Genomic DNA, 22,170 nt, shown 5'->3' on the forward strand with positions numbered 1-22,170 from the left:
ATTGGCGGAATGGGGAATCCACTATAGGTACTTTGGTGTGGCTGCTTACAAGTAAAAGTCTGGAATTCTAAATTTACTTGAGTAAAAGTACAAAAGTATTGGTATCAAAATGTAATTAATTAGTACCAAAAGTAGAAAGTAGTTCAAATAAATATAGAGGAGTAAAAAGTACAATATTTGTATTGGAAAGACTCAAGTAAAGTACAAATACCTCAAAATTGTACTTAAGTAAATGTACTCTGTTACTTTACCCCACTGCCCAGGGATCAAGCACAGGACTTCTCTGCTGGAAAAGGCGACTAGCGATGCGATGTCTCCTTTGTGCACTCCACTTTCATTTTTCAAATCTGTTGAGGCCAAGTCCTATACTTGACTTTGACCCCTGACCTTTAGGTCTGTGTTGGACCTCCTTGCTGACCTGTTCCTGGAAAGGCCATGACGTTATTCTTCTTCATTAGTGGATTCAGTGTTCTAGCTGTCGCTGGGAATCCCTCCCTTTTTACACACACACACACACACACACACACACACACACACACACACTCATTCCCTCACACTTAAACATGTACACACGCAGGGGTGTCACAAGGGGGAGGAAAGTGGGACTGAGTTACTAGGGCCCAAGGTGGAGGGGCCTTCATTATTTTATGCTTTAACTATTGAAAAATAGCAGATATACGCCTGTGCAAGTCTATATATATATGTATTTTTAACATTTCTAACAAATATTTTGCTTCATGGGGGGTCCCTGGAACTAAATGTTTTGAGAAATACATATAATTTTGGGGCTCCTTGAAATGAAAAAGTTTTTTCAAAAAACATGTTTTCAAAAAAAAAAAAAAAAAAAACATTTTCTTTTCTTCAAAAAAACTTTTTTTCAAAAAAACTTAGAAGGATTTGAAATATTCAAAGACTTGAACAAATTTTCAAGATTTTTCAAAAATAGCAGATCTACAAGCTTGCAGCGCGGCACTTCAATGGTTAAATCACAAAATAATGCGTTCCTAGTCTAAATGGGTTAAACCCCCTCCCCCTAGAACATACATGGGGGGCCCGCAGTGAATCCTTGTACCCAGGGCCCAGAATTTGCTGCGACACCCCTGGCCTGTACACACACACGCTTGCACATAAGAAACATTAAGGGCCCACCCAGTGAGGAATCAAGGTCAGAAGAAGAATTATCATTGCGAGGTTCAACGAGGAGATCCATGTGCATGGAGTCAGGGGCGTCACACCAAATTCTGGGCCCTGGGTACAAGGATTCACTGTGGGCCCCCCATGAATGTTAACTATTGAAAAATAGCAGATATACAAGCTCACAGCGCGGCACCGAGTGCCGCGCTGCAAGCTTGTAGATCTGCTATTTTTGAAAAAATTGTGAAAATGTGTGCAAGAAACCCATGTTTCCATGTCAGTGATGCTCAAAACGTTTTCATGTGAAGGACCCCCAAAATGATATGAATTTGGCCACGGCCCCCCATCTCAAAATATTCAGTTCCAGGGACTACCCCGGAGTTACAAATGTTCGCTTAAAAAAATACATATTCAAAGATTTGCACACATTTTCACGACTTTTCAAAAATAGCAGATCTACAAGCTTGCAGCGCGGCACTCGGTGCCGCGCTGTGAGCTTGTATATCTGCTATTTTTCAATAGCTAAAGTTACTAGGGCCCCCTCCACCTTGGGCCCTGGTAACTCAGTCCCACTTTCCTACCCCTTGTGACGCCCCTGTATGGAGTGCACCGTTGAGAAACAGTGGCAGAGGGCTTGTTAAGCGGAGCAGGGGGTGAGCGGAGCAGGAAGAGACACTGATAGGGAGCAGCCATCCATCACGGGGATGAACAAGAGGCTGTTTATAAACACACAATACTGGGAATGTCTTAATGAGAAGACTCCAGCTAGCAAACCCCCTGGCCTAGGCTCTCTTCTTAACATGCCTGTCCTTCTGCTGACGTCTTGGCCAGTCGTGTATTACAGTAAACTCGCCGTGCATTAGTTCATTTTCATATCAAATCGGTGCTTTTGGTCATTCAGTTGGTGCTCTCTTCTACTGTGACTTAACTTAGAGGGTGAGATGGTATACTGTACATCTCAACACTATAAGCAGCTAATAGCATTGACCAGAAGTTACATTAAAATTCAAGATTTAATTGTATACATTATAGGCCTACATGCTAATTAGACCAGTCTCCTGACGACCACACATAAGCTCTTAAGCTGTATTTTTTTTTTTTTTTTAATTATTACTATTGGTTTCATTCCCATTTTTCCTATGGTTCCCTAATTCCTGGAATTAAACACAAAATAATCTCAGTTCCCTCTTATCACTTTAAAAGTTTAATTGGGAACTGTTTTTGCATTAACAAATCATCAGTAACATAGCTATACAGTATACTCACCATGTGGTATCGCATACAGTATTATATGCACGGGTTCATTCTGAGTAATTGTCTTGTGCGTGCGCGCGTGCGTGCGTGTGTGTGTGTGTGTGTGTGTGTGTGTGTGTGTGTGTGAGAGAGAGAGAGAGAGAGTGTGTGTTTGGACATACATGTCTGTATGTGTACACATATTGCAAGTTCAGTGTGTGGGGCTGGAGGCTGGACTGCAGTCAATAGTACAAAATGTGAGGGGAGGGTTGAGCCCAAAACTATATCAAGACACGCAGCAGGCGAGACAGACCACCAGCAACACTGGTAAGTCCATATCAGTGCATAGAATTGAACATTGATTTTTATTAAAGTTATCCTTTAAGATGCAGTGGATGTCAGAATGATGTACTGTATGTGTCTTCTGTCCTAACTAAGGTCACACTCGATACAGTCCTCATTTATCTGGTGGTATATTTGTACTCAGAGTAAGACGTGACTCAGGGAAATAAGGACGAAATGGATGAATTAACTGAGGATTTCAATTTGTGTACAGTACCTGTCGATTAAAGTGTAGATCTTGAGATTAAAACTAACTGGTTGGTGGTTAAAAAGACATGGGGATGCTGCCTGGGACATTGTTACTTCAAAAAATGAAGATAGCTCTGTCACTGGAGAAGTGCAGTTCTAGTTTACTTACAGTGGGCCGTTGTGACACCCTTGCTTTACATTCCACAAGTAGACAGGAGAAACGTGAGGCTTCCTAAGCTGGCTTTGATTCATGATGACATGTGTTTCTATGGGATGTTGTTTTGTGGGCAATTGAGTGTATTTGATCATTGGCATTTCATTGAGCATTACCTTGAATTCTAATAACAATTGTATGTTGGATTTGAAAAACGTCTTGTTTTCACATTTTCAAAATCTGATACTGTGTTAATGCTTTGGCCCTTTTCGTATAAATACATATATATTGTATGTCATATACCGGTACATACATTAGATCTGACATTAGAAATTGCATGCATTACTCATAATTTGAATAGCTAACATCATTATTGATAGCTTAACTCGCTCCCACCAAAATTCACACACGCACGCACGCCCGCGCACGCACGCACGCACGCACGCACACATTACACACACACACACACACACACACACACACACACACACACACACACACACACACACACACACACACACACACACACACACACACACACACACACACACACAGACACACACATGCCTAGACAATAGCCATGGACTTTAACCGCAAAATCCTTTGCAGCAAGGCCACTCTAATCTAAGCGCCTGTTTCCTGTTGCCATCAGTAAACAGTGCAGGCCAGGCAGCCGCTGTGAGGCTGTGGCGTCCAGCACACACACAGCTCTCTGATAAAGAGACACAAGCTGGACATTATGTATAAGAGACCTCGTCTAAAGGATTTATGGAATGCTTACTGCTCACAAGTGAATCAGGGCCAAAGAGGTTTTAAGAGTTTCAAGTCCGCTCTCAGACTCCTTCCGCCTCCCCCTCCCCATCTCTTCTCCCCCTCCTCCTCCTCCTCCTCCTCCTCCTCCTCCTCCTCCTCCTCTTCTTCTTCATCCTGTCTTGTTGTGACAGAGCTCTCCCGTCCCTGTGGGACGAGCCCGGGCGTCCAGGCCACTGTCCAACAACAATGTGACACCTCCGCCACAGCGCAAGATCCATGGTGACATGCATGCCCTCCTAAATACTGTCCCCATCTATCAGTGTCGGATGGTTAATAGCTGAACACCACGAGCTGCATGGCCTGTCAGCTCAGCGTGCTCATCATTGGTGCTCAGCTGCTTTCTTTCTCAGGCTCCCCCCCCCCCCCCTCCCCCTCACCCCCTTTCTTTAATTCCTCAGAGGTCAAGGCCAGTTTGAGGGATGGCGGAGGGGACACATTAGGACGTGACACATGGCTGTGTACGAGGGAAGTTAACCAGCTCTTGTTCATGTGTACGAGGGAAGTTAACCAGCTCTTGTTCATGAGTTGAGTCAGTAACAGTAACAACAAAGTTGTCACAGTGAGAATGTGTTTGTGAGTCAGTAACGTCTAAAAACAAATGAAGTCATGTCAATGGACACCAAATTCCTCTACTGTATGTTGTCTTATGTTTTAAAATATCCAAAAAGACTTGGGTCTATTTATAGGTATAAATCTCACAGTATGTTTAATTAATGCCAACTGTGCAGCAACAATGGAACACAGGGGGAAACACTCACCTGTCTGCTGTTCCACCATCATCTCCAACCCTGCTCACTTTGGGGCATTTTCCACCAAAAGAACCTTGGTTCCAGAACCAGTGCCAGTTCAACTTTCTTGGAACCTTGGTTCGTTCTTGTGAACCGGCTTGCGTTTCCACCAGATTGAACCATGATTCAACCAGAGGAACCAAGGATTTTGTGGTTCCCGTTCGGAACCAACTTTTACGGTTCGGAACCAACTGCGGTTCTCGGTGGAAAAGCACACCTCTGGTTCATCCCATATCCGAGTCTCAGTAGAGGACGTGTCGTCAGTAACCCTGTTTACTACGTGGCTCATTAGACTGTGTGTAGCCTACTTTACCACCAGGGATGCAAATTCCTCTACGGACTCGGGGGAACTGACCATATGATCACATATCCGTAGTCAAGCTCGACTTTAGCCTGGTGGACTTGGAAACTGATCCCGGTCATATCTCAGATAAAGAACTCTGCTTTTTTCCCATGACTGATTTAACACACTGAAGTGAATCTAGTAGCCTACAATGGCTCCTACATAGCCCTAAATCCCAGTTCTTTGACTCGAGTTATGGTGCAAACTTACTTTCTTTCTGTTTAACAGTAGTTTTTGTGTTGTACATGTACGTTTGGAGGCTGATGGTGTCCATACGCTTCTAAAAAGACATACCTTGTTACAACTAAATTCACATGCCTGTCTGGGTCTCGCCATTGAGAGTGTGGCTGTCCCCTGAGCCAGTGCTATCTAGTCTTAAGCCTTGCTTTGGCATAATGAACCAGAGGGGCCGGGAGTGTGATGTGCTTTGGGTGGGAGGACACCATTAATCCTGGGTAAGCACGCTGTGTGTCAAACCCCCTCCTGATGAGAGATAGGGACCAGTGTTAGGGTCACTTCAGCCCTCCAGGCTGTCCAGGCCCCAGCGCCTTCTCTCTGACCTGCAGGCGAGCACAGAGTTCCCTCATCATCTCCCCGAATCCTCCTGACCGCTGTCCAATATTAACTGCAACACAAACAGAAACAGTGGCAAACAAGAGGCAGGGTAAACATACTCCCAGGGTTCACGCGGGACAACCACGGTCTCGCTCACATGGCCACTTTTACACTCGCTGAAACGCATCGTGTTGTTAGATGTTAATTGCAGCGCGAACGTACATTGATACAGTTGGGGGAATGGGCAGGGGAGAGGTTCCTGCATTCAGTGGATGGAGAAGTATGAATATCGAGCCACAGTCCACACGCACACACGCACGTACACACACACACGCACGTGTCACAAGAGACCGGAGTCTCGTCCCTGTAGGGAGCAAGCTCTCTCCCTCTCCAGCCACATCCCTCCATCCCATCATCCCTCCATCCCACATTCTGCTCTGTGAAGTTCCAGCCAGGACCAGCTGCTTGGACCGGGACTTGGTCCCTCTCTCGTCTTCTCACACTCATCCTGGCCATCCCCTGACTGACTGCTCTCTCTCTCTCTCTCTCTCTCTCTCTCTCTCTCTCTCTCTCTCTCTCTCTCTCTCTCTCTCTCTCTCTGGGGGATGGCAGGACCTCCATCTCCATCTCATCAGCCCATCCAGAGCTCAGCTGCGCTCTTCTCTTCTCCTCGCCTCTCCTCTGTTCCTTGGACTTCTTGAGCCTTGGTACTGCGGGGCCAGTGTTTGTAAAAATAGACTGGTATTGGGACAGACGACCTCAGAGACTTGCATGCACCAGTATCTAGTCTCAGAGCATCCCAGATCCCTTGTAACCCTCTGAATCCTGTGTGTGTGTGTGTGTGTGTGTGTGTGTGTGTGTGTGTGTGTGTGTGTGTGTGTGTGTGCGTGCGTGCGTGCGTGCGTGCGTGCGCGTGTGTGTGTGTGTGTGTGTGTGTGTGTCCGTGTGTGCGTGCGTGCGTGCGTGTGTGTGTGTGTGTGTGTGTGTGTCTGTACGGTTGCAGTATTACTAGCCAGGGTGAGAGTCGATCTGTCCAGATGAGAGAGTGGACTGACTTGGACACGAGCATGTCAGCCGGAGGGTACCTTTCGTCCTCGGATGGCTACTGTCCCACAGAACAGCTCCAGTACTATGGTGAGAGCATGCAGCACTTTACTTTCTACTACACAAGGTCACGTGCACTTATTTAGACGCACACCCATATTGTCCATATTGAAGGAGTCAACATTACAATGCCCTCTCCTACGTAGAGAGATACATATTGAAATTGGACTGAAAGGCATTTGAAAATCATTGCTAGTGACTACTACTTTTTGCTGGTATTGTCAATTCGCTTTTACAAAATATAACTACGTATGTGGTTAATATTTTGTATTTGCTGTAATAAATAACATTTTGTGAAGTTATTATATTATATAGTTATTATTATATATTAGATTAATATTATAAAAAAGTTGAGTGGTTTGAACTGCATTCACTTCGCTGACATTTGATGGATTGATGAAGTTAAATATACTTGTCAAGTGAAACAATAGAGACAGGAAAGGCTTTTGAAATATGATAAAACAAAGTGAAGGCGTGAAACCAAACTAGTGGCCTCAATTGATCTCGAACATAATAAGCTACAGTGTTTAGGTTTCTATATTATTCTTTTTCTATTTTGTACATAGTTAACATTACTCGAATAGACCCTCAGGTGTGGTTATAATATGCAAATTTGTCTTCTTTGTGTATTTTTGGTTACTTCCTGAAAGCTGAAAGCCTCTGAGTCAAAAGGCCCAATTGAAATACACCGATTTAATGACTTCATAAAATCATCCCCTCCCCTTTTTACCATACAGCAACACTGTGGGTGTGGCTAACTTCAACTGGGTCACCACCCACCTGAAAACCAGGTATACTTAATGAACAGGGTTCATTAAACAGGAACAGGGTGTGGGTGTAAAAACATAACACTTTCTGTACACTTTTTTGAAAAGAATCTTCCTCCAAAAACCCGATGATTATGTTGTAGGGGGGAAAAAATCACGGCACCCTGTTTCTAAGTGAATCACAGTGTGAGTGTAGTTGCTAGCCAGGCTTCTGTCCACTGCTTGCAGTTTATATGTGCAATGTAAACCGAAAATAGCAGATCTGAGCCAGTAGAGTAGATTGTCTATTTTCAAAAAGAGTAGCCAAGTATAAGCCAATCAGGATGTGAACGTAACTGCTATAGTCAGGCTTCCGTCCGCCGCTCGCGGTTTACGTGTGTGTTGAATCGCCGCGTTCACCATCAACATTGATGAATGTATGCTAAGGCTTTTTATTTACTGCTCTTGAGTACTCCATGACATGGAAAAATTCTTCCTAGGAAGTTTGGCCGGCTTTCCAAAACACAAGGGAGGCTGAGAGTGTGTTTTTTGGATAGGCTATTTATAATGGACAGTTGAGACCCCGTGTAAAAAAAACAAAACAAAAAGCCCTCCCCACTGTGGGGGGTCAGAGCGGACCAGGCACCGCTGGGGGTCTGCTAGCTAAGAGTTGTTAGCGTAGCGTGCGTGGGACAGATGGGAGGTTGAGGAGTGTTTACACAGTGCTGCAATGGTTTACAAACAGTGCTCTTCCACGGATATGTCACACGACTGAGAACCACATAGGACACAAGCACACACGCGTGCGTGCACACACACACGCACGCACGCACGCACGCACACACACACACACACACACACACACACACACACTAGTTGGGACAGGAAACATCTGGAAAGAGAGACAGCGGCTTAGAGCGAAAGACAGTGAGAGGAGAAATTATGAAAGAGGAAAGGTTTGGTCAACTTCAACTCATTGATTCTACAGTTGATGCATGTGTTTGCGCGCACACTCCCCCACATGCACACGCACGCACACACACACACACACACACACACACACACACACACACACACACACACACACACACACACACACACACACACACACACACATGTGCAAAGACACATTTTCCTTCTGAAACACGCACTATGCAGTGCATGTAATTATCATTTGCGACACGTATTGTGAGCGTGTAGATCTGCTATTTGAGGTGACTTGTGCACATGTCACCAGGTGGACCTGTTAAGGCAGCATCAGCCAGGTGCTCCTTGTTTCTAATTAAGGGTGGGGGCACAGGGTATAAAAGGGCTGAGCTTCATTCATTTAGCGGATCCACCGGCTGTAAGGATGGCATTTGTATCCCCTTGCTGTAAGGATGGCATTTCTTATGAGGACAAGAGCTTAAAGCCATGACCTTTTTAAATGTATCGGCATGAGGCCGTCTGGTAATTTAGTAGGGCCTAAGTATAGTGATGCTGGTGTGCTCCTTCCCCTCTTCTGTTGGTGTAGGTGGTGTAGTCAGCCAGGTTTCATTTAATGATATTGTGTGTTTATTTGTATATCCCCTTCCAACCGCATCATCTTATATTAAAACTTCCTTAAGGGAGGACCGCCCAGCCATAGTCATAGAAAGATAGACACCTCCATCAGCTCTGGGGCATATGCATCGCGGAACTGAGGGGATGGTGTTTTTTACTGGTGTTTCAGTCCGAGTTTGGGCAAAGGGTGCGTTCGGAAATGCGCACCGGACTGCGCGGGCGTTTATCGTGGGCTTGCCCAGGCCTTACGGCCTGGGCATAAATATAACGATTGCATTCACCACGGCTTCGTAACTCGCGCGGCGCTCCGCCGGCCGCGCGGCCCTGGCCCGCTCTTCGCAGCCACTCGCGCCTGCGGCGCTCGGGGGCGAAGAGCAGGACCAAGGTCCGCTGGCCTTCGCGCCGCTTGCAATGTCGTGGACAATAAAACGAGCGCACCCTTTCATACACTCTGACTGAATCACCAGTAAAAAACACTCTCTCCGGAACTGAGGGAATCTGCATCGCTTCCGCGTGCAACGCTTCCGCGTGCGTCACACATACAGAAGTTGGTAGGGCGATCAGAGGCAGATGGGGGCGGGTCTTTACGTACGCAGCCTCTAAGAACAGCTGAGCCGCGCAACATCAGGAACTGGATGGAAACATGCCAATAAAGCTCAGCTGAATTGAATTGATAATTCCCGGAAAAGACGTACTGTGATTGGCCAGTAGTCACTTTGACTGGCAGTGATCCCTCAGGTTTTCGGTGAAATCTTGCTCTTTCGAACGACTGTCATTTCGACAAAGGAGCGTCGGGAGGGTTAGCGACTCACCCCACGGAGGTTAGGTTTAGCGTAAGGGTTAGAGTTGGGTGTCGAAAAGATGAGTAGATGACACGTTGTAACAGCAAAACGCTCCCCAGTTTTTCAAGACCCAGTCCTCGGTAAGGGTAGATGGTTTGCCAAAAGCTTATGAGCTTCGTGCAGTAGGCAAAATTGTCAATGGAGAGTAAGGAGTCCCCACACTGCATTATGTAAAATAACATTTTATTCATCAAAATAAGTTGCAGCTTTAAAACAGTTCTTTATCTCTCAAATTACATTACTTCCTATGGAATCAGAGTTCATGCTTCGGTCTTGCCAACGATAGGCCTACGATTGAATTCCTGTCTCAAAACCATGCTGCCATTTGGACATGCTCTCCCTTTAATCAGGGACCCGTTCAGCAGTGATTTAACCACATGAACCCTCCCTATATTCTGCGGCAAACATTGGCAAAAATGTGATCTAAGCTCACGACTGACACGATGTGTCATGTGTGCTTTTATATTGGCTGATTTAGGCGAATAGGTTTGGTGTAGAGGAAAATATACAGAGCAGACCAAGTTTATAGAGCCCTGGGGGAACCTTGGTTCCTATAACTTTTAGCTTTCACTACTTCATGTGTGACCAAAACGTGTATTTCAAAACGAGTCAGCGACCCCCACATGGGTCCCGACCAAGTGTTTGGGAAACAGTGGTTTGTGTGGTTAAGAAGGGGACTGATCATACGTCCGACCTCTCAATAGTCCGACCAGGTTAACATTCACCAGGTTAACATTCACCAGCGTCGGCAGGTTAGCATTCACCAGCATTAGTTTTACTGAGGTTAGAGTTAGGGTTAAGGTTAGGTTAGGTTTAGGACCTAAAGTTTAGGTGGTCGGGTCGGAGTAATGGTAGGTCGGAACTATGACATGGCACCGTTACGAATACACTAGTGGCCACACACGTTCCCTCTGCAGAGCAATTAACATGCACACACAGAACACAACAAGCCACAAGCTGCTGTTCCACACTCAAAGACATTTCCGCCAGGCACCGCGACAAAATACATAACCATAAAAGACAACGTCCAGAAGAATTATCAGCTGCATCCTGTTCGTGGGGTTCAAACAAGTTGACGAGGTCTCACACTTTTTTATTGTGTCCCCTCGGACCAATAAAAAGCACGAGGTCACAGATGAATCACGTCAGATGGTGAACAAGGATCACATTCCAACAGTGCACTTTGTCTTTCTACAGCAACGTGACTGTCACAATTGCTCTGTATGGAATGTTCATTCACTTTCTGTTTTGTCACAACTGCGCAAGTGGATTCCCCTTAGGCCTATTTTAATTCATGATCTATTGCAGTGTTTCTCAAAGTGGATTCCAGGGACTCTGTGGGTTCCTTTAGGGGAGTCTAAATTTACCCATACAAGTCTGTAACTCTGACAGTGTACCAATGTATTTTGTATTTGTACACTGTCAGAGTTAAGGGGAGACCATGAAACATGAAGGTTTGAGAAACACTGATCTATTGCACAACAGTGTCGCTTGTCGAAAAGGAACGGTTCCTTTCGGCAAGCTACACCGTCGTGCTACAGAGTCACTGACTCACAGGACCAAGGCAAGGAACAGCGAAATATTCTGACCAATATATTAATTTAAGTCCTCCTGAGTGAGTAAAAGGAAAAAAAAAAGATAATTATGGCAGTCTTGATTGCATAAGTGTGTGTCACATACTGTTGTAGGCCTACACTGAGTTAGGCACAGCACAAGGCCAAAACGTTGTACATCTGTTTATGTAATTAGTTGATTAAATAATAAATGAAGACTGCAATCAAGTGAGTGTTCTCAGGGGTCTCTTTTTTATTATTGTCTCCGCCAGGTTTTTCTCCTTTCCTTCTGAACACAGTTTTTGCTACTCTCCTTAAAACTCACGCAAACCGGTACACATTCGCTCTGCAGTCATGTTGTAAAAATCTATCACTCAGATTTTATTCCATTCCAATTGGCTATGACTGACTGGCCCAAATTAGCAAACCCTGGCTAAGCAACCCCTTTCTCTTTCTTTCTTTCTTTCTTTCTTTCTTTCTTTTTTTTTTTTCTAAGTTCTTGTAAAGGTGCCGAATGACATGTTTGAAGTTCCACACTACATTTTTCAGTCCATTGGTTCTCAGCAGTTGGACTGCTTGATGTCATTAAAATGTATTATGTATGGTAGTGAAATAATCCAAACAATTCCCCCCCCCCTCTTCATCCATCCCACCCCCCATCCCACCCAGACATGCTGGGTGACCCTCTGGGCTTCCCCTTCCAGGACCCTGACCTCCAGGCGCTCCCTTACAGCCAGCAGCAGTACGGCTCCATCAACCTCCCCTTCTCCCTCTATGGCTCCCCATCGTCCTCCTCCACCTCCTCCACCTCCTCCTCCGCCTCCTCCCAACCCTACCACCCCTCCTACTCTTACAGTCCTCACTGCCTGGAGGCTCCGTGCGACCCCAGCCCCGAGCCCCAGTGTGTGGGCCTGGGCCTGGGCCTGGGCCTGGGCCTGGGCCTGGGCCGGCCCGTTGGGATGGGAGGCCTGGGCCTGGGGCGGAGGAACCGCCTGGGGCCTGGAGGAAGGATGAAGGTGCAGGACGAGCTGTGCGTGGTGTGTGGGGACAGAGCGTCTGGGTATCACTACAATGCTCTCACCTGCGAGGGATGCAAAGGTAATTTAGTCTGTGGCTGGCTCATAACATACCGGTAGCTTGAGGACATTTAGGCATTAACACTTTTTAAAAGTTGACACTTTATTTTATAATTTTCATGTATTTAATAATAACAGGTAATAAGCCATCAAATAATTGTTTTGTCCAGTTTGTTGCTTTATATTGATAGTAATCATATGCTATAGTGTTTGTTCAGTAATTGGGGTCTCTGCATCTCCCCAGCTCTAATAGTAAACAGAAAATGCATGTTCAGAACCCCACAAAGATCATTTATCAGCTGTAATTTTAGTGTTCCAGTTCCAATTTTGTCGGCAAATTCTTAGTCTCATCGACCCCAATTTAACTTGTTTATCCTGTATGAGTTCTACATGAGGTGAACAAACACTCTAGCAATGATTGCTATATTGAGCTATTTAACACTTATTTAGAACAACAACTCCAAAAAATGACTTATACACAACATTAACACAATGGCGGGTTTCTAAACCGTTTCAGGTTTCTTCCGGCGGAGTGTGACCAAAAAGGCGGTGTACCGCTGTAAGAGTGGCGGCAGCTGTGAGATGGACATGTACATGAGGAGGAAATGTCAAGACTGTCGGCTGAGGAAATGTCGAGCTGTGGGCATGCTGGCTGAATGTAAGGACCTGCCGCTGCCTCTGACCTCCCCACAGCGAACACCGCCCCCTTAATGGCCAGTCAAATCATGTGTAATAATTGAATAATGAATGATAATGACGATGATCAAGTTAATTTATTTAACTTCATTTCACCTTGACTGGGAGTGTCCTGCTGAGAGTAAGAACCCCCGCCAGTAAAATCGAATAACTCACAGATTCACAGAAGACATTTAACTAGAAATACTGTATTGTGTGTATGCCTCCGCCAACCAGTTACCATTTACATCCACGTCTGTCCAGATGTTGTGAAGTGAATGAAGAAGGAATGAATTTAATGAACTCATCTCTGAGGTCACAGTGACCTTGAAGTGACCTTGACCTTTGACCTTTGACTCTAATCCATTCATCCTTGAGTCCAAGTTACTTGGACTCAAGATGGAGACAAATGTTCAAGGACATTTGTGTCAAATGTCATAAAGTTCTGACATCAAGGTGATCCTAAGATATTGTTGTAGCTGATGTGGGCAAACTGGGCATTTAAAAATTAGGGATAGTTCAGGTTTTTACAGTGATCCATGGTTCGGAAATCCCAAGGTTCTTGCCAAATAGTCAAACACCGTTTTTAAATGGGCACTATGGTTGCAGAGAAATATCTACTGGAAGCTTGTTAGCATTTTGCAGCAATGCTCAACACATATGGGCATAGTTTAGTTTCAGTCAGTATTGCCAAATTCACTAATTCTAATAAGTTGGTTAGAAAAGCATGAGTTTGAATGAGTGGTGGATGTGTTCCCATGCAGGTCTACTGACAGAAGTGCAGTGTCAGTCCAAGAGGCTGAGGAAGGGAACCAAGGCCAGGGGAGTAGGCCTACAGGAGGAGGAGGACAGCACAGACTGCAGCCGGAGGGTCAGCTCCACCAGTAGACTACAAGGACAGGTAGACCTCTACACTGAGAGCTGAGCAGGGCTTTTAGTTTAGTTGAGTTTGTTCTTATGTTTTCATTCCAAGGGCTCTATTTTGATTGTCTTACGTAACAGCTCTTATGCCTTAACTTCAAGGCCTGTCCCGAATTAGAGTTCGGAAAGATACATGCCGGAAAGTCGTAACTCTCCAACGAAAAGTTTGGCGGTCGGAGACAGTATGGACAGGCCTTTAAGTTAAGGCATAAGAGCTGGTACTTAAGACAATCAAAATACAGCCCCAAGTCTCTTCTCTTCTCTTCTCTTCTCTTCTCTTCTCTTCTCTTCTCTTCTCTTCTCTTCTCTTCTCTTCTCTTCTCTTCTCTTCTCTTCTCTTCTCTTCTCTTCTACTACTTCCTTTATACATTTACACAGCATTTGCACCTTGTAACAAACGTAATAGATATATAATTACATAACTGCTTGTAATTCTGTTATGCATTATTGTGTGTGCGTGGGTGTGCGTGCCTACTGTAGGTACTATCGGCCAGTTTATCCAGGGAACAGAAGCTGGTGTTGGACAGAATGGTGGAGGCCCATCGGCAGTACAGGGCACAGAACACACACAACAGGGTGGGTCGCCAATTCATCACCACTATAACCAGTGACATTCACCAATTCAACACCACTATAACCAGTGACATTCACCAATTCATCGCCACTATAACCAGTGACATTCACCAATTCAACACCACTATACCCAGTGACATTCACCAATTCAACACCACTATACCCAGTGACATTCACCAATTCAACACCACTATAACTTCACACACTCACTTCCCTGAATGAAAGTATTACAGTAGGCTATATGCTTATATGCATTATAGACATGGGAGTGCATAGCAAGTGTTACAGTTTTTAGAAATGTAATTGTAATTCAATCAGGAGGGAAAAGCCATGTATCACCTTAAATTTTCATAGTTTTCCAGTTCTAAAGCTGTGTGATCATGTTATTGTTTCATCATTTCCTGGTATCCTGACAAAAAGGGAGACCCCTGAACACCATATAGCAATGATTACTACGGTATCAGATTATAGAGCTATTTAATACTTGATTTAACAAAAATAAAACTTTGAGCTGCTATGTGCATTTGTACAGATGTTCGATTGGCCGTGTGCTGAAGATGATGAAAATGGACTGTCTGAAGTAATGCCACCACACTTAGAGAGACTACTGCAGTTCTCCAGAACAGTGCCGGGTAAGAAGGACCACTAGATCAATGCTTTCCTGTGAACACAAAACCCTGCTATAGATTATAAAGTGGTAAATATCCTTGTTTTCACACCGAAGAGGGAAGGAGAGGAACGCTTAGTGATGAGTAACAGGTGTTACTCTGTACATGTTCAAGAGTTCCAAGAATCAACTTTAATGTCACATCACAGGTTTACAGGTGAAAAGTGGGTAGAATTCATTTTTGCACAAGCTCCATCAGAAAGTGAGAAGAAGAAAATGCAGGGGGCGTGGAGAGGGAGAACAAGGAGAAAACTCTAACAGTAGAGAACAACTTAAAATCTAAGATATCTACATATATCTATACTATAATTTTTAAACGAAACGGGTATTTCATACATTGATGCTCCTACATATTATCATGCAAGCACCAGTTAAAGTTACTTTCCATCCCTCATATACTGTATGCACAGTGCACATCCCATAACCCACACACTGCACATCATTTTGGAGCTCATATCTTTGAACGGGTAAGGGCTAGTTCACATAAAACCAGCAGATACAGTATGTTCATGAGGTTAAACACAACGGTAGATCCACACAGCAGCAGGTATACATTAGGGTTAGGGTTAGATACGGTGTAAAAAAGAAAGAGAAGAAAAAGTATCAACACATCGACAGGAATGGAATAGACCATAGTAGTCCATATCGGGCAGACACTTCACAGGTAAAAGTCCACATGGCAGGTCCACAGGGAAAGTAAAGTCTGCATAAGAGAGGAAAACAGTTAGTTTCAAGGGAAGTGTTCCAGTTGACATGCCTGCCTGATGGCAGGCGGTGATCAAGCCTTGTTCAACAGTCTGATGATAACCGGTTGGAAGCTGTTCAGAAATGTGGTGGTCTTGCTCTTGATATTATGATAGGCCTCCTTGCCTGGCCATGGTCGTAGTAGGGGTTAGAACAGTTTGTGTCTGGGGTGGTGCATGTCCTTCCTTGATGATATGGTGCATAAACTTGTTTGGCTTCAGAGTAAATTGGTAAATTGTATCATGTCAGTATCATGGTCAGTATCATGGTCAGTATCATGCCAGTATCATGGTCGGTATCTTGTCAGTATAATGGTAAGTCAGTATCATATTAGTATATCATGGTCAGTGTCTTGTGAGTATAATGGTCAGTCAGTATCATGTCAGTATCATGGTCAGTTTCAGTATCTAAGTGTCATAGTCAGAATAATGACAGTATCATGGTCAGTATCATGTAAATTGTTGATCAATCTGGAGAGACAAGATGTTTGAGAATTTGATTTTATTGAACGCAATTTAGCGTTAACCCCATCACAGCCATGTTAAAGTTTTACCTCATTGATTAATTAATCAGATAATATACATCCAGAGCATATTTAGGGTAGTATTGTGGCTAGGACTTTTTTTTAATTGTAACATTAAATACAGCTCAGGATGTCTTAAAGCTGCAGTACTTTCAAATTACCAAATTGCTCTTGTGCTGAGATGAGGGCATGTTAGGAATTCAACTCAAAACACATCTTAGAATGGAATGTCTAATGAGCAATAGACTGTATCTACTAGAATCAGTCTGTGAAGAAATATGTTGCATGCATGCATGATGTCCCTGATCTAATCTTTTTAAAATACACTTAAAACAATAAACATAAACATTATTTGCCTGCTGTTAAATAATGGGCTGTGATGATATATTGTATAAGACAATATGACAGGGTTTAATGAGAGTTCCCTGTGGATCTCTGATGTCATGTTGATGATGGCATACTGATCACTTCAGTCTTGCGTATTAATATGAAGAGTCTTGCCTTTCTATTTTTAATTGCTATTAACCACACACAAGAGACTGTGATTGTATCTGTTGCCAATTTAACTGCCTCATTTTATTGCTATTTTTAACCATGCACCTTATGTATATATTTGACATTGCTCATATACTATGAATATTTTGCCTATCTGACTTGTTTCTTTCTTTCTTACTAATCTTCTTGGTGTAGCTTGTACGATAAAGATAAAGATAAAGGTTAGCGGTTTGCCAGTTTGCCTCAATTCATCATAATGGTAAAGATTTGAAACCAGCAAGCAGATGACGTCTGCCTTGTCTTGCAGGCTTTGACCTCCTGGACCTTTCGGACCAGTGCACCCTCCTGTCCAGCTGCTCACTGGAGGTCATGTTCCTCATGTCAGCTCAGCAGTTCTCCCACAATCCCTCAGCAACCAGCTCAGGTAAGCCCTCTCTCTATCTCACACACATCGTGTTGGGAACTTGTAGATCTGCAATTTTTAATATAAAAATCAAACCAAGTTTGAAGTGTGTGTGTGTGTGTGTGTGTGTGTGTGTGTGTGTGTGTGTGTGTGTGTGTGTGTGTGTGTGTGTATGTGTGTGTGTGTGTGTGTGTGTGTGTGTGTGTGTGTGTGTGTGTGTGTGTGTGTGTGTGGGTGTGTGTGTGCGCGCGCGTGTGTGTGATGCAACAGTGCCACTTTGGTCGCCATCGGTATTGCAGGCTACATACCCAAGCTCATACACGCACACATTGTAACCCAAATAGTTACACACACACTCATGCTAAGGAGACGGTGTACCACCGCTCAAAAAGGGGGAAACCCTTTGCCCCATGTTATAGCATTGTGGTCCCCTGATTTCATGGTCCCCTCTAGTGACTAGAGTCTAGGATCTCCCTCAGCAAGCAACAGTAGGTGTTTTAAGGTCTTATTAAGGTTTGTTTTGGAAGGCATTTCAGTGCTGTGTTTCCTATTAGCAGCCCTGCAGCCTTTCAGTATCTCAACGCTCGACTGGCCGAGGAGCCTGGAGAACAGGGAGAAGCTCCATAGTGGGACATCCTTCAGTTCAGGTGAGACGTTGGAGCCACATATTTAAACGTTCATAGACTGAAGAAAATTAGAAGGTTATTTACTGTGAGCAAGACATTTGATGGTATTTTTAAATGAGTTATATACCTGTCAGTGGTGTAGTGGTCAAGAAATATGCTCACTTCTACACTTCCTCTCAGTCTGTCGCTCATACATGTCTCCCTCTCAGCTTTCCTACTGCCTGTATCTCCTACCTACACTGTCTCCTTGTGAGCTTTCCTGTCTCTCCTACACCGCCTCCCTCCCAGCTTTCCTACTTTCTGTCTCAATATAATACAAAAAAGTAATAATAAAAGATACATTCTTTTGTAAATGAGTTATTTTCTCATTGTCTTCCTTGTCTAGATGTCAACGAAGATTTTCTAGGGCCGGTGTTTAACTTCTTCCACAGCATGATGGCGTTGCGAGTGACGGAGGCCGAATATGTCCTGCTAACTGCTACAGCCTTGCTTTGCTCAGGTCAGAGTCAGTCAAGTCTGTCATTCTCTATGTTGTGAGCAGTGATCATTTAGCCCTAACTTCATTCTACAACAAACAGCAAGAATAACCAATCTAAATATAATTTATTTTCCCTATTTTTTATTTAAAAACATTCTGAATATTTTTTCACCTATAATGGGATGCCCAAAATAGGGATGCCAGGGTCCCATTTGCACAAATAATGACTAAAGAATGTCCCTTTAGTTCAGATACAGTGATGCCCAAATGATTCTTGCACAATGATTAACTCAAGCCTATCTCAGCAGTCCTTTTTGGTATAGCCCTGGTTATAGATTTCTGCTCTTTGCAAGGACAGGACATTGGATCTATTTCAGTGATAATACTGCTCTGCGCTCAGATGTCACCGTTCTGCAAGGCTGAAAGTACAGTAACACAAAGTCACAGTCACAAGTACAGTTTGTTTTATTAAAAACCTAGATTTAACTAGGTACAAAAAGGGGGAGGGGTGACTGGGAGTCTGTACTTCTTCATAGTAGACCCTTTGGCCAATTTCTAATTATCTGTTGGCAGAAGGGTTGCACTAGAAGAAAAACCATGATATTACAAAAATCAGTAGGGATTCATCTTGGAATCTGCTCATAAGATTGTAAGATACTGTATATTGAGTGAAGAAACGTTGATATTTTGTCCTTAGGGTGGCACGAGAGCAAAGGTTATAAGGTTACTCAGATAGATAGTGTTCATCTTCTGGGGAGAATGAATGTGCTCAGCAAGTTTAATGGTGCCAGAGGAGTGTTTTTATTGTCTTTTATCAATCTCATCTTATTCAACTCACCAGTCAAATGAGGCATGTTTTCTGATTTGTGTGTAGTTGCACGTTTTGTTTTGGGATGATGGTGGAACATTGTCTAGATTTGTAAGTGTTGAATGGGGTTTGTACAGGTGGAAACATATATGTAAAGGCTGCTGAAGCCTAATTTATACGCCGCTGTATGACGGTGTTGCTTGCCCGAAAAGAAACATTTACAAGCCAACAACCTGATCCACACGATGCAATGCGTTGTTGGCATGTTGTCGGCACGTGCCAGGGCCTGACAGGCCTGTTACAGGGCCGTCATGTTAACATGTTATCATGTCACTGTGTTACCATGAATCATGATTACATGTTAGCAGTCAACAGGTGCACGTGCACATCCAAACATTTTGATGAGTGCTCAAACAAAATAAGAGAACTGGCAAGACGGTGTGCGGTCACCTTCTCCTTCTTTTACATCAGTGGTTCTCAACCTTTTCAGGCCTCGACCCCCAAAATAATCATATTTTAACTGGGGACCCCCCACCTTGACGAGCACTAACTAGAGTTGAGGCATTACATTTTGTATAACACGGTTCTATTGTGAAAATAGCAGATCTACATGCTCACAACGCCTCGCAAAGCGAGGCGTTGTGAGCATGTAGATCTGTTGTAGAGCATGTAGATCACAATGTGGCACATTAAGTTAATCATCTGGGGACCCGACCTGGGGGTCCCGACCCACAGGTTGAGAACCACTGTTTTACATGATGGCCCTGTGACAGTGCTATCAGGCCCTAGCTGTCACATCAGCCCCCTCTTGTGTGACAAGGATGTCATGGTACTGGTCATTGTGTCTCCATGGTACTGGTTGTTGTGTCTGCATATATGGTTATTATCATATCAGTATCATGGTCTCCATATCATGGTCATTATTATCATATCAGTATCATGGTCAGTGGTATGTCCCTGACATGATACTGACCATGATACTGACATGTCAGTATCATTTCAGTATTATGTGACATGATACTGAAATGGCAACGTGGTAACATGGTTATGACAGCCCTGCCATTCAGTGCTGTGACTGATGTGACAGGGTCAGTATCATGGAAAGTATCATGGTCAGTATTATGGTCAGTATCATTGTCAGTATCATATCAGTATCATTGTTAGTATCATGGTCAGTATCATGGTCACTATTATGGTCAGTATCATGTCAGTATCATATCGGTATCATTGTCAGTATGATGGTCAGTATCATGGTCAGTATCATGGCCACTATTATGGTCAGTATCATGTCAGTATCAGTATCATGGTAAGTATTATGGTCGGTATCATGCCAATATCATGGTCAGTATCATGGTCAGTATCATGCCAGTATCATGGTCAGCATCATGTCAGTATCATGGTCAGTATCATGCCAATATCATGCATGGTCAGTATCATGCAAGTATCATGGTCAGCATCATGTCAGTATCATGTCAGTATTATTGTCAGTATCATGCCAATATCATGGTCAGTATCATGTATCATGTATCATGGTCAGTATTTGGTAATACGGTGAGGTCTTTAAATCCACCAAGAGATATTGGGTCCGTACATTTATTTGTGACATGAGTAGAGTGGTTGTTGTCGCCAGGGTTGATGTGGTTATTCTAGCAAGTGGCATACTGTATATTCAACCCCCCCCCCCCCCCCCCTCTCTCTCTCTCTGTGTGTGAATGTAGACCGAGCACCACTGCATGTCACCAGCTGTGTGGAGAGCATGCAGGAGGTGGTCCTGGATCTGTTGTCCAGGGCGTGTGGCTCCCAGGGCGGAGGGGGACCCCAGCGCTTCGGCCGCCTGCTGGGGAGATTGACGGAGCTCCGGACACTCCGCCACAACCACCTCCTCCTGCTTCAACAGCAACCTTGACACAGACTCTGATGGAGGGAGAGAATAGAACAGTGGTTCCCTTGTAAATCTAATGTCTGGTTTGCTCAGGAAGCACATTTGACTGGATTGAGGATAGGAAACCTTGATGGAGAACCGATCCCTATAACCTCCACATTGGTCGTGCCAAGAACCTCCACCTGCTGGGAATGTACCAGAATTGAGCATCTGGGAGAATTTCCCCAAAATTACAAACACACACAGGGTTCAATTTTCTGGGAGGATCCGGGGGAAATCCATGCCTCTGCTACTGGTTAGACTGAATTTCGGTAAATACCTGATATTTATGTTTGACCTAATCACAATTTAACAAATACATAAAAAAGGTATGTTAAACCCTGGTGTCTCTATTTTGGGCACATTTCAAAATATTTAAAAGACTTTTAAAATAATTAAATTAATAATTAAAAAAATAGCAGATCTACAAGGCCACCACACATTGCGATGCAAATGCATTGTGAGCTTGTAGATCCGCTATTTTCGTTAGTGGTTGTACGACTAAAGTATAGGGCTTAAGTGGTTAAGAAAATGCCCCCCCACAGTTTTTTGTTTCCCCAAATAACTTTTTAACTGGACCCTAAAGGGAACTATTTAACTCTCAAAATGTAATTACCGCTCCAATTAATTGGTGCATAGAAAAATCACATTAACAGTTATCCTACTGTATTAACAGAACTGAGATAAAACCTTTGGGTCTCAGGGCCTATTTTATTTTTTATTTTTGTTGTGTTTTGAGAGGCCAATGTAATTTTACAGGTCATTTTATATGGGCTACACGTTTATGAGAAATAGCCTTTGGTATTACTCTGTATGTCAAAGATGTAAAACATAATAAATAAATAAATACATAAAAATGCTGAGCAACAGATTGTGTGCTTATTATAATTTCTCTACTTTATAATATAAAACGACGCGCCGG

The 22,170-nt window shown here is 43.8% G+C and overlaps 1 protein-coding gene across 4 annotated transcripts; it reads left to right on the forward strand.

Annotated features, from left to right (window-relative positions):
* Positions 1-2,596: 2,596 nt before the first annotated feature.
* nr1h5 (nuclear receptor subfamily 1, group H, member 5) lies at positions 2,597-22,109 on the forward strand. 4 transcript variants are annotated; one of them, XM_080733470.1, is made up of 11 exons: positions 2,597-2,694; positions 6,555-6,685; positions 12,008-12,436; positions 12,932-13,072; positions 13,854-13,990; positions 14,491-14,586; positions 15,116-15,215; positions 17,320-17,436; positions 17,970-18,062; positions 18,427-18,540; positions 21,046-22,109. In XM_080733470.1, exons 2-11 carry the CDS (start codon positions 6,589-6,591, stop codon positions 21,231-21,233), a joined length of 1,512 nt encoding a protein of 503 aa, XP_080589596.1. In that variant the 5' UTR covers positions 2,597-2,694; positions 6,555-6,588; the 3' UTR covers positions 21,234-22,109. The 4 variants fall into 4 exon arrangements, with proteins under 4 accessions (XP_080589596.1, XP_080589599.1, XP_080589597.1 ...); XM_080733473.1 differs by having other exon boundaries at positions 17,973-18,062; XM_080733471.1 differs by lacking the exon at positions 2,597-2,694 and adding an exon at positions 3,606-4,389.
* Positions 22,110-22,170: the final 61 nt, after the last annotated feature.

This window comes from Nannobrachium achirus (genome assembly GCF_963921795.1).
Source record: "Nannobrachium achirus genome assembly, chromosome: 9".
Taxonomy (NCBI): Eukaryota; Metazoa; Chordata; class Actinopteri; order Myctophiformes; family Myctophidae; genus Nannobrachium; species Nannobrachium achirus.